The 13,035-nt window shown below is 44.0% G+C and overlaps 1 protein-coding gene across 2 annotated transcripts in view; it reads right to left on the minus strand.

The window, feature by feature from the left end:
- Positions 1-1,500: 1,500 nt before the first annotated feature.
- Positions 1,501-13,035, minus strand: part of LATS2 (large tumor suppressor kinase 2) — a 94,468-nt gene continuing 82,933 nt past the window's right edge. For both annotated transcript variants that reach the window (XM_054447277.2, XM_063650706.1), the window contains 4 exons: positions 11,676-12,258; positions 9,871-10,053; positions 8,081-8,187; positions 1,501-3,845 (listed from right to left, as the gene is read on the minus strand). In XM_054447277.2, the coding sequence (XP_054303252.2) occupies positions 3,351-3,845; positions 8,081-8,187; positions 9,871-10,053; positions 11,676-12,258 (1,368 nt within the window). In that variant the 3' untranslated portion in view covers positions 1,501-3,350. The remainder of the gene's footprint in view (positions 3,846-8,080; positions 8,188-9,870; positions 10,054-11,675; positions 12,259-13,035) is intronic.

The following is a 13,035-nucleotide window of genomic DNA, read 5'->3' on the forward strand; positions in this document are numbered from 1 at the left end:
AACTTTCATTCCTCTAAGAATGCCCAGTGTATTGTTAATAATATCATTTGTTGTCTGTGGGGAGGTGAATTGAATGACTGGAAGTGAAGGAGACTTTTTTTGTATGTCACTTTTATATGTTTTGATTTTTTTTTTTTTTTTTTTTTTTAGACAGAGTCTTGCTGTCTCCCAGGCTGGAATGCAGTGGCACAATCTCTGCTCACTGCAACCTCTGCCTCCTGGGTTCAAGCGATTTTCCTGCCTCAGCCTCCTGAGCAGCTGGGATTACAGGGGCACACCACCATGTGCAGCTAATCTTTGTATTTTTAGTAGACATGAGGTTTCACCATTTTGGCCAGGCTGATCTGGAACTCCTGACTTCAGGTGATCTGCCCACTTTGGCCTCCCGAAGTGCTGGGATTACAGGTGTGTGCCACCGTGCCCAGCCAGTATGTTTTGATTTCTAAACCATGTGACTGTACCTATTTAAAGTATACAAACTCTTATATTTTCCAGATTTTTAATACCATCAATCTTTATCATCTATCTTCTTTGAGACAGAGTTTGTCTCTTCTTGCCCAGGCTGGAGTTCAGTGGCACGATCTCAGCTCACTGTAACTTCCGCCTCCTGGGTTCAAGTGATTCTCCTGCCTCAGCCTCCCAAGTAGCTGGGACTACAGGCGTACACCACCCACAACCGGTGGGTGTTATTTTTAGTAGAGACAGTTTCACCATGTTGGTCAGGCTGTCTCGAACTCCTGACCTGATGATCCACCCGCCTTGGCCTCTGAAAGTACTGGGATTACAGGCATGAGCCACTGCACCTAAGTCTATTTTTTTAGACGGAGTCTTGCTCTGTGGCCCAGGCTGGGGTGCAGTGGTGCAATCTCAGCTCACTGCAACCTCTGCCTCCCAAGTTCAAGCAATTCTCCCTGCCTCGGCCTCCCGAGTAGCTGGGATTACAGGTACCCACCACCCCACCCAGCTAAGTTTTGTATATTTAGTTATTTAGTAAAGACACGGTTTTGCCATGTTGGCCAGGTTGGTCTTGAACTCCTGACCTCAGGTGATCTGCCAGCCTCAGCTTCCCAAAGTGCTGGGATTACAGGTGTGAGCCACCGCACCGGGCCTCATCAACAATTTAAAATGAAAGGTCAGGAGCTAAAACTGTCCTCTCAGTTTAACATATTATGCTGGGGAATTAGCTCTTATTCATGATTTATTTGATCACCCACCATATTTATTTGATATCCCACTTAAGCCACTCAGTAATCCTACTGAGGCATATTTTGTTCCCATTTTACATAAGTTGGTCACAGAACTACAGCCTGATTTGGACTTCACGTGTCTACCTGGAAAGCCTGCTTTTCCACACCCCAAGCCATTCCTGAGACAGCCCTGTCTGTGCTGTGCAACCCTGGCTCATGTGTCACAGGGGAAGCATGGGGGAGTTACAACATGCTGAGAGAGGCAAGGACTTACAAACTCCAGAGAGGCAAAGACATGACACCAACTACGGGATTTGGATTCAAAATTTTAATAATAAATTGTGCCAGTAGAAGCTTTTCAAAGGTAATGATATATCAATAAATAATAGTTAAACTGAGTTCCTGAGAAAGAACCTACCACATGAAAGTATGTCAGAGCGCTGTGAGTAACAACATGGCACGACTATAAAATAGCGAGAATACTGACAGTCACGACGACAGGCACAGCAGACTTCAGAGTATGCCACTCACACAAATGTAAACCAGTACACAGGAATCTTTATTTTTTTAGTTTAAACAATGATAAACTTCTAAGTGTTGTTGCCTAGATATATACTAAGTAATGGATACATTATGCTAAGAACTTCAAGGAAAAATATGTGGAATAATATAATGAAAATTATGAAGCATCAGATTTTTTAAAAAGCAAAAAAGATTGAACTTTTTACTCAAATATAAATCACTTTAAATAGGAATCACACTAATTTGAAATAAGGAATATTGTGTTTATCTGTGTGTGTCTGTGTGTGTGTGTGTACACGCACATACATCTATACTTCTAAGAAAATACGTATGTATGGCTTACTTTTTATTCCAATGTCATTTTGAAGAATCTTTGCTTTTTTACAAAGGTTAGAAATATGTATTGTTTAAACCGAGTTAAGATTTGACACTTCAAAGTACACTAAAAGAACAAAAAAAAAAGTGAGAGAACCATTAGATCACTCAGTTTCCTGACGGTAACAGAAGAAAACAGGACTAAGAACGTTCACTGAAGCTTTCAGTGTGGGCAGTCTGTCAGTAAAAAGGTAAGTAGTAGGGTCAGAGGTATGGCATTCCACATACCAGCTCTACCAAGAATGAAAGAGCATATGGACTAGAGAAACGGACGTGTGTCCGTGATTCAACTTTTTTGGCATAGCTGTATTAATCCCTTTTGATGTACATAAGTTCAGTATATGACAAATGTTTCAGGTCCCCCCCCCCCGAAGAATCCAATCACACCCAAGACACACACACAAATCACTTCTCAGTTACACGTCTGCATTTCTTTAACAAAACAGTAAGAGATACAATCATAGCAAAGAGGTCACCCGCACAATACATTATCAGCACACTGTCTAGAACACCTCATTTAAAGACACTCAGTAAAAACGTATTCACAGGACCTGCTGTGAATGGCAAGATACGGTAACTTTATAATAGAAAAACTCTGCTCATGCAGTACTCTCCACACACCAGATATCGGAAATCACAGCCACATCATCACCTTGCTCACACTTCCTATTATACTAGATATGCAAAAAGCCAAAAAAAGCAGCTTTTAACATTGTATCATTGTATCACAATTTTGAAATGTGGGAAAAAATAAAAAACAAAAACCACTGTGTGGATAAAATGGTCTCCGTGACATTGAGCAGAGTGTTATCTTTTTTTTTTTTTTTTTTTAACATTATTGCACAGAGATTTCTCATCAAATGTTCTTCAGTATTTATGTCTTTTCCTAAACGTGAATAAGTGCTATGGATAAAATACAAATGTAGAAAATAACAGCAGCATGATTTGTCAAAGTTAATCCCTATAATTTAGTAAGAAAAAATGGATATAAACAAAATAAGTGCTCTTTCTAAACTGTACTAAATTTTCAAAAATATTGTTTTAATGCAGTGAAGGTCCTGAAAAGCCTATTGAAAGCGATGCTGAGTCCTGTTTTCAAAAGTGTCCTGTTTGGGTTTTCTTGGTGAAGAGCAGAATTTCAAGTGAAGCAATCGACGGACTAATTTAAAACAAAACAGCCCTCGGCTTCCCTATTGGCCTGTGAGGGCACCGGCTCCGGGACCCTGACCTGGGAGGCAGCGAGTGGTGGGGGTGCCTGGCCCCCATCTACACGTACACAGGCTGGCAGCCTTCAGTCTGATCCACCAGATCAGAGGTTTCTAAATCTGAGTTCTCAGCCTGTGAAGCTTCTGTTCCTGAAGGCTTTGGGCATCGAAAGGGGTAGCCATTGTCATCAAAGAACCTTCGGAAGGTGAATTCGTAAAATGCGTGCTCAGGATGCTTGTTATTGGGCGAGGTGAGTGTGTCCCAGGCCTTGGCGCTACCTTCGCTGGCATCGTTCCAAGGGCTTTCTTCATCTACGGGGTCGAAATTCGAGGTGTCCATGGGGTGGCTGATGGTGGGAACGTAGGGGGCTGGCTGCTTCCGGATGTCACTGGAGAAGTCAATGGCGCTGAAGAAGGGGTGGGCCTTCAGGTCATCGGCCCCATTCCGCCCCAGGCGGTGGTCTGCGGAGCAGCACAGCTTCGTGATGAGGTCCCTGGCCTCAGGGCTCAGCTTCACCTGGGCTGGAATGTGGAGCGTGTTCTCCCAGTTGATCACCTGAGGAAACAACAGAACCAACAGGTTAGCTCCTCCTCACATCTTGGGCAGTTCTGGGACAGCATGTGATGACGTGACTTTCAAATAAGTTTAGTTTCACAATAGGAGAGGAGTTAGAATAGACACAAGCAGCAGTTGCTGATCTCAGCAGCTATAAAGTCAGAGTCATTTCAGTCAATGGCTCACAGCCTGAGGCCAGGATGACCAGTCAAATATAGACAAAAAGATACTGATTTTCTTCTATCAGAAATACTGTTTAGTCAAAGAATTTTGTGCTTTTCACAAAAATGAAGAGAATGATGGTCTACAAGTTCTTTCTTTCTTTCTTTCTTTTTATCTTTTTGAGATGGAGTCTCGCTCTGTTGCCCAGGCTGGAGTGCAGTGGTGCGATCTTGGCTCACTGCAACCTCCACCTCCTGGGTTCAAGCGATTCTCCTGCCTCAGCCTCCCGAGTAGCTGGGATTACAGTTGCCCACCACCACACCCGGCTGATTTTTGTATTTTTAGTAGAGACAAGGTTTCACCACGTTGGCCAGGCTAGTCTCAAACTCCTGACCTCAGGTGATCAGCTAAAGTTATTTCTTTAGCTATGGCAATGGCTTTCTGTCAAACCATCATGGCACTCATTCAAATACTTATTGTGGTCAAAAAACGGCCAACTGGGGTTTTGAAAAACAAAAAGGAAAAACTTCATAGAGAAGAATAAAGCTGACTGACCCCATGTGACCTTACATGCTCAACTGCACAAACCAGCCATCTGGACATTCAGTAAAAGCATTTGTTGTAGAGATGTGTCTACTGTGAAGACAAAACCTAGGGGACTTCTTTATTGTTTACACTTAGAATCAGGAGGAAACAAGGCCAACATGACTGGCTACCAGCTGCGGTAATGGGACAGCAGATAAGGCATGGAAGTTTGTGGGTGTATGGGTGGGAGGCTTGGTTTGAACCTAAGTAGTTGTTTTCATAGAGCTAAAACTGTAGAGCTCCTAGAAGAAAACATACGGTGAAATCTTCATGATACTGAGTTTGGCAATGATTTCTTAGACATGCCACCAAAAGCACAGGGAATAAAAGAAAAAATAAATTGGACTGCATAAAAATTTAAAACTTTTGTGCATCAAAGGACATTACTGATAGCAAAAAGGCAACAAAATGGGAGAACAGATTTCAAAACATTTATTTGAAAAGGGGTTAGTACCCAGAGAAAATACAGAACTCCTACAACTCAACAACAATAACAAAACCAAATAACTTGATTTAAAAAGGGTAATGGACTTGAGGAGATATATCCAAAGATATACAAATGACCAATAAGGACATGAAAATAAGCTCAATATAATTAATCACTAGGGAAATACAACTCAAAACCACATACCACCTTACATCCCCTAGGGTGGCTACTACTTAAAAAAAACAAAAACAGGAAAATACTTATTGAGGATGTAGGGAAACTGAACACTCAGCCACTGTTGGTGGGAATGTAAAATGGTGCAGCCATTATGGCAAACAGTTTGGGAGTTCCTCAAAAAGTTAAACACGGAACGACCATATAATCCAGCAATCCCACTTTCTGGTTTAGATCCAAAAGAATCGGAAGCCGGGACTCATACAGTGGAATATTATTCCACCTTAAAAAGGAAGCTACAACATGGATGAACCCTGAGGACATTACGCTAAGTGAAATAAACTAGACACAAAAAGACAAATACTGCATGACTCCACTTACAAGAAGTCCTGAGGCCAGGCACAGTGGCTCACACCTATAATCCCAACATTTTGGGAGGCCGAGGTGGGTGGATAACTTGAGGTCAGGCGTTTAAACCAGCCTGACCAACATGATGAAGCTGCATCTCTATTAAAAATACAAAAATTAGCTGGTGTTGTGGCAGACACCTGTAATCCCAGCTGCTTGGGAGGCTGAGGCATGAGAACCCGGAAGGCAGAGGTTGCAATGAGCCAAGATTGTGCCACTGCACTGCAGCCTGGGATACAGAGCAAAACTCTGTCTCAAAAAAAAAAAAAAAAAAAAAAAAAGTCCTGAGCATAACCAAACTCACAGAGACAGGAAGCAGAAGAGAGGTAAGCAGGGGCTGAAAAGGAGAGTGGGGAGTTTCTGTTTAATGGGTTTGGGATGATTAACACATTTGAAAATAGAGGGTGGTGATGGTTGCACAATATTGTGAATGTACTTAAATGTCACTGAATTATACACTAAAATAATTAAAAATAATTAAAATAATTATTAAATAATCAAATAGTAATTAAAATAATTTAAATGGTAAATTTTAATTTACTATTAAAATAATTAAATGGTAAATTTTATGTTATATATATTTTACCAGAATAAAAAAATCTGAATTATCATGTGGGCAATTTAGTGAGTAGCTCAGCAATTCAATTAGGGTGCAGATAATGCCAGATTCCAATTTTACTGTTCCTAGAGTGAAACTAAGCCTTACTTTAGGATTTTTCTATTTTTCTTTTTTTGAAACAGAGTCTCGCTCTGTCATCCAGGTTGGAGTGCAGTGGCATGATCTCAGCTCACTGCAACCTCTGCCTCCTGGGTTCAAGCGATTCTCCTGCCTCAGCCTCCCAAGTAGCTGGGACTACAGGCGCCCGCCCCCATGCCAGGCTAATTTTTTGTATTTCCAGTAGAGATGGGGTTTCACTATGTTGGCCAGGCTAGTCTCGATCTCCTGACCTCGTAATCTGCCCGCCTCCACCTCCCAAAGTGCTGGGATTACAGGCATGATGCACCGCGCTCAGCCTTACTAGACAGTTTTTCTAATTAAAATCATTAATTTAGGCTCCCTGGTGGTCATGGCCACCAGGGCATGTGAAAACTCCAAGGATTCTGTGTCAATTGGTATGTCCACAGAAGACTGCAGATTCTTAATTCCAATTCTCAATTCAATCCTTAGTAACTCATTTCAGAAAGCAAATGGCTGTCATTTTAAAACTAATAATTTAGTATTAAATGACTGACAGAATTATTTAACTACTTTGAATGAATATTAGGAATATGCACAACTAGCCTGACCACATAGCTGACAGTTTGCGAGCAACGATATAATATCCAAATAAAGAAACTGATTTCTTTAGATACAGTTGACCCTTGAACAATACAGTTTGAGGGTCACTTACGCTAGCATTTTCTTCCACCTTTGCCACCCCTGAGACAGCAAGGCCAATGCCTCCCCTTCCTCAGTCCACTCTACATGAAGATGACAAAGATGGAGACCTTCATGATGATCCAATTTCAATTATTAAAATAGTAAACCTATTTTCTTTCTCTTCTTTATGATTTTTTTTCTTTAGACAGAGTCTCACTCTGTCACCCAGGCTGGACTGCAGTGGTGTGATCTCGGCTCACCGCAAGCTCTGCTTCCTGGGTTCAAGTGATTCTCTTGCCTCAGCCTCCTGAGTAGCTGGGATTACAGGTGCACACCACCATGATGGACTAATTTTTTGTATTTTCAGTAGAGATGGATTTCGCCATGTTGCCCAGGCTGGTCTTGAACTCTTGACCTCAGGTAATCTGCCCACCTTGGCCTTCCAAAGTGGTGGGATTATAGGCATGAGCCACTGCGCCCAGCCTATGATCCTCCCAAAGTAGTGAGATTACAGGCATGAGCCACTGCGCCTGGCCAACATTTTCTGTTCTCTAGCTTACTTTATTGTAAGAATACAGGATCTAATACATATAACATACAAAATATGTGCTCATTGACGCTATGTTACTGGTAAGGCTTCCAGTCAACAGGCTATTAGTAAAGTTTTTGGGGAGCTGAAAGTTATATGCAGATTTTTGACTGTGCAGGGGGGTTGGCACCCCAAACCCCTTCATTGCTGAGGGGTCAACTGTAGTTCCTGGAGTTCCATGTGTTCTCTGCAGCGCAGGTGTGGGTGGGGGAGACAGTGGATCTGCAGCACACCTTTGCTGATCCTCACTGTTCTTGCCTGGAAATAACAAGGTGGCAGATGGCCAAGGGTTTAATAGAATTTCAGATATTAAAATGGGTCCAATTCCACGGCTTTGCTTATCAAAATACAAAATTTAAAAATAGATAATAATTTAAAAAATAATGAGATTACTTTTAAAAATCCCATCCTATACAACTGCCATTCCTACCCTAGTCAGAATAAGAGGGCAAATGCTGACCAAAGATTCATGGGTACATGAGAAAATCAGGTGTCTACAGCAAGCAGATGCTTAGTTCCTCTCACATTACCTTCAGCTGGGTTTCTGTGGGAGTAGGTGCCAAAAAGGGCGGCTGCCCCACCAGCATCTCGAAGAGAATCACTCCAACACTCCACCAGTCACAGAGTTGAGTGTACCCTGCAAGATAAAGTTCACTCAATCCCTACACAGGCATGAATTCTCCTCCGAGGTGAATTTCATTAAGATGCTGAACATACACATTTCCTGTTAAGTGGGAAAGTGCGTTGAAGCATCGCACTGTACAGAAGATGGACCTATGTAAGTACCTGGATACTACTCGGTGGGGTGGTGCGGGGCGGTGGCCATGGCCGCTTAGGTTTTCGTATTTTTAATCATTGTAATAAAATACTTTTTAATTTAAAAAGATTATTTTTATTGTTAGCAAATAGTTACTAGCCAGAATTTTATATTCTTAAAGATCACAAACAGAGGCACCAATTAAAATAACAGAAACTGAAAAACATAAAGTGCTATAACCCGTGAATAATCAGGTGAGGGTCGAGGGAGGCTTCTAAGTCAGTTTTGGATGAAGCTGAAGAATATGGAGATGAGGAGGAGGTGGGCAAAACCCACCAGACAATTCACTGTAAGCCAAACTCTCCTTGTGTGAGGCCCCTACGGAGCCGGGCCTTCCTCACAGGGCTCCCAGCTGTGCTGGGTCAGGGCTGGCCTCTGGGAGGCTGTAGGCTAGGCTCGTTTACCTTTCATTTTCTCCCACTTTTCCTTCAAAGCCTCATGACCCATCAAGCCAGGCTCGTCTTCATGTCACCTAATCCTTGCTAAGTATAAACTGGGATGTTAAGAGGTCAGTCTGGGGGTGCCTGCAGCTGCATATGCTAGGGTAGCCCCCTCAGGCCCCTCTGTTATCTCTCCGTCCCACCTCTGCCTGTCCAAGTTTGGCAACAGAGGCTGCAGAAAAACCCCAAGCAATGGTTTCTTGAGAATGCTGCACGTGGCAGAGGGAAGTAGACCTTCACTGGGCACCAAGGTTATTCACAACCTCTCAAGGTCGTTATTGCTATGTCTGTGGTCTGAGTAGTTAAGTAACTTGTGCTCGATTACCACAGCTAGCAAAGAAAACCCAGACTTGAACTGGGTCTGGCTGGCTCCAAAGACTTTAAACAATATGTGATGGCAGGGGCTGCCTGTCTCTGGATTAATTACACAGAATCAGATCAACACCCCACCGTCACTGGGGACCATGCAGGATCACTGAAAGATTCCTCCTATACTGAACCAGATGTTGTATTTGATAGAATGAAGCATCCATCCAGGAGGCAAATGTTATGAGCACTAGTCATTTTACACAACTGGCACCTGCCACTTTTGCTTATGGTCTAGCAGGGAGAATGAGAGAAAAAGGATCTTCCAATGCTGTCACATAAGCACCCAGCTGCACACGGCACAACTCAGCCAGGAGCCTGAGACAGAAGTGAAAGCTAGAGCCCAGAAATGTGTGGTCTGGGCAGACTGAGCAGAGGTCCTGTGGCCCTCAGAGTGGTTTCCATCATTTGACTGTGAGAATCAGGGCTGGAGTCATTCCCTTGGGTCTAGGTAGAGCCCGAGGGCCAGCAGACACTGGTCTAATGGTGCATGTCTTCCAACCACCTGAAGCAAGAGCACTTCCGGGACAGGAGGGAGGCTTGTATGTTGCGGAAATTAGTAGCTTTCAGGCTTCCATGAGGACAAAAATGTGACTGGAAGCATTAGATCCTTGGAAAGCTAGAGCCAGGGAGACTCAGCTCACAGGTCTGAAGGGAAGGAGACCTCCCGCGGGGTGGCTGGCCGTGGCGCATGTACCTTTGCGGAGGAGCACCTCGGGTGCGATGTAGTTTGGAGTCCCCACCAGTGAATGTGCCAGGCACCTCTGGTGCTGCTTCCGCGCCCTCTGCTCTAGGGTCTTCAGCCTGTCCCCACACCGACAGTTAGACACATCGTCCCAGAGGTCGCTGGGCTCCATGCTGTCCTGTCTGACATGGCTCCCTTCGCCCAGGAATCAGGGGTGGTGAAAGAAGAGAACAAAATACAAAGTGAATTTTCACTCTTCAATAACTCAACATATATTCACTCAACATATTTCACTCTTCAATAACTCAACATATCCACAGCTTAAAACAGCAAAGTCATTCCAATCAGCTCCTGACATATCAGGACAGAGAATCCCCGCTGAGCTGCTCCGTAGGGGCAGCCTGCTGTTCCTAGTTCGGAAACACGTGGTGAGGTTGGCACTAGCACCAAGGTAGAAGTGATGGTGAAGAATCATAGGACACCACGCACCGTGCTGAGCTGGCAGGAAGGCAGTGCAGGCAGGAGAGGCTGGAAGAACTGTGGGGACGGCACCCCTAGCACTTAGGCCATAATCAAAAGGTAACAACTGCCTGACACGTTTTAAGATGAGCATGGAAAACTTAGGAGGATTTAAACAACACGAACAAAGGTTACTTCAATGCCAGAAAATGAGAATGAATTAAATGATTTAGAGTTAGTTTTGAGTTAGAGAAAAAAGACTAAGTGATGATATTAAAATAACTATTTCAAGAATCTGAGCCATAAAGAAGATAATAACCAGCTGTTTTTGGCTTTTCCAAATGGTAGAACTATAGGAAATGGAGTTCAATAATACACTACATAGATTCAGGTTGGCTATAAGAGAGGACTTCTTGGGAGGCTGTGACTCTTTTATTTATTTTATTTTATTTTATTTGAGACGGAGTTTCACTCTTGTTGCCCAGGCTGGGGTGCAATGGCGCGATCTCGGCTCACCGCAACCTCCACCTCCCGGGTTCAAGCGATTCTCATGCTTCAGCCTCCCAGTAGCTGGGACTACTGGCATGCATCACCACGCCCGGCTAATCTTGTTATTTTTAGTAGAGACGGGGCTTCTCCATGTTGGTCAGGCTGGTCTCGAACTCCTGACCTCAGGTGATCCGCCCGCCTTGGGCTTCCAAAGTGCTAGGATTACAGGCGTGAGCCACCATGCCCAGCCTAATCTTTTATTTTTTAAGGCTTGCTTTAATGAGGGAGGTGATGGTTCCCCACAAAGGCTCTGTGACACCTTGTAGCCTACTGTCTTAAAAATATAGTAGGCCAGGCATGGTGGCTCATACCTGTAATCCCAGCACTTTGGGAGGCGGAGGCAGGCGGATCACCTGAGGTTGGGAGTTTGAGACCAGCCTGACCAACATGGAGAAACCCCGTCTCTACTAAAAATACAAAATTAGCCAGAGGTGGTGGCGCGTGACTGTAATCCCAGCTACTCGGGAGGCTGGAGGCAGGAGAATCACTTGAACCCAGGAGGCAGAGGTTGCGGTGAGCTGAGATCACGCCACATTGCACTCCAGCCTGGGCAACAAGAGCGAAACTCTGTCTCAAAAAAAAAAAAAAAAAAAAAAAAAAAGTAAACCTGAAATCCACTACCTTAAAAAAAAATGCATATATCATACTATTCCTTTTGGAAGGGAAGAATGTCACACCAATTTATAAAATAATGGAGTGACAGATAAAAATTTCAAAATGATTAGGAGCCACTAGGACGGGAAATTTAGTTGCTTACAATGAGGTTAGTGACATCTACACATAGAAATGTGACACACTTCAGACAATACCTTTCTGGTAATATTTGGAATTGTGAGTCCACCTGAACCCAGTGCAGAGGCCGAAATCTGTGAGTTTAATGTGACCATCCAGATCTATCAAAATGTTATCAGGCTTGATGTCTCGGTGGATGAAGCCCATTTTGTGTACACTCTCAATGGCCAAAGTCAGCTCTGCGATGTAGAACCGGGCCAGGTGCTCGGGGAAGACCTCCATCCGGATCAGCAGGCTCATCATGTCCCCGCCAGGGATGTAGTCCATCACAAAGTACAGGCTGTCTTTGTCTTGGAAGGAGTAGTAGAGTTTGACCACCCACTCATTGTCTGCCTCCGCCAGGATGTCCCTCTCGGCCTTGACGTGGGCCACCTGATTCCGGTTCAGGACATCCTTTTTCCTTAGGGTCTTCATGGCGTACAGGGCATGAGTGTCCACCTTACAAGCAAGGCACACTTCTCCAAAGGCACCGATCCCCAGGGTTTTGATTTTCACAAACATAGACTTGTCCATCTTGGCCCTCTTTAACCTGTTGTAATTAGACTCTTTCTGGTAGAGGATCTTCCGCATCTGCTCCTGCTCAGCTTCACAGAGCCCAGCCTGCGTAGAAGGAAAGGAAGGAGGAAGAATCACATGAGAGAAGTCCCATGATAACAAATGACTGGGATGGGGATGCCCTGGAACTGAGAGGAACCTAGCTCATCTTACAGAAAGGAGAACAGAGAAGAATGGGTCTCACATACTACAAAGCAAGGTAACAATTGGTTTTGTTTTGTTTTGTTTTTGAGACAGAGTCTCGCTCTGTCGCCTAGGCTGGAGTGCAGTGGCACAATCTCAGCTCATTGCAGCCTCCGCCTCCCGGGTTCCAGCGATTCTCCTGTCTCAGCCTCCCGAGTAGCTGGGACTACACGTGCCTGCCACCACGCCTGGCTAATTTTTGTATTTTTAGTAGAGACGGTGTTTCATCATGTTGGCCAGGCTGGTCTCGAACTCCTGACCTCAGGTGATCTGCCCGCCTTGGCCTCCCAAAGTGCAGGGATTACAGGCGTGAGCCACTGTGCCTGGCCAGTTTTGTTTTTTTATATCCATATATAGACATGAATATGGAATGAAAAGTTAAGATAAAAAAGAGAGCTCTTTCTCTAGGAGACTTTTGGCTCTAAGAACTAAGGGAAACTTCTATTAACAAAAATCTGTGGAAAAGGGGACCACAGCATTCCTAGAACTCCAAGAGCCATCTAGTCTTTCAGTAACTCAGGGAAAATGGGAAAGCAGGAAGAAAAGTCAATGATCAGCATACAAAAATCAGTAGCATGCATTAGATAGACTTGTATATGGTGAGAGACAGGGCCTAGTTTCATTCTTCTGCATATGGAT

This window comes from Pongo pygmaeus, chromosome 14 (assembly GCF_028885625.2).
Source record: "Pongo pygmaeus isolate AG05252 chromosome 14, NHGRI_mPonPyg2-v2.0_pri, whole genome shotgun sequence".
In the NCBI taxonomy this organism is placed as follows: domain Eukaryota; kingdom Metazoa; phylum Chordata; class Mammalia; order Primates; family Hominidae; genus Pongo; species Pongo pygmaeus.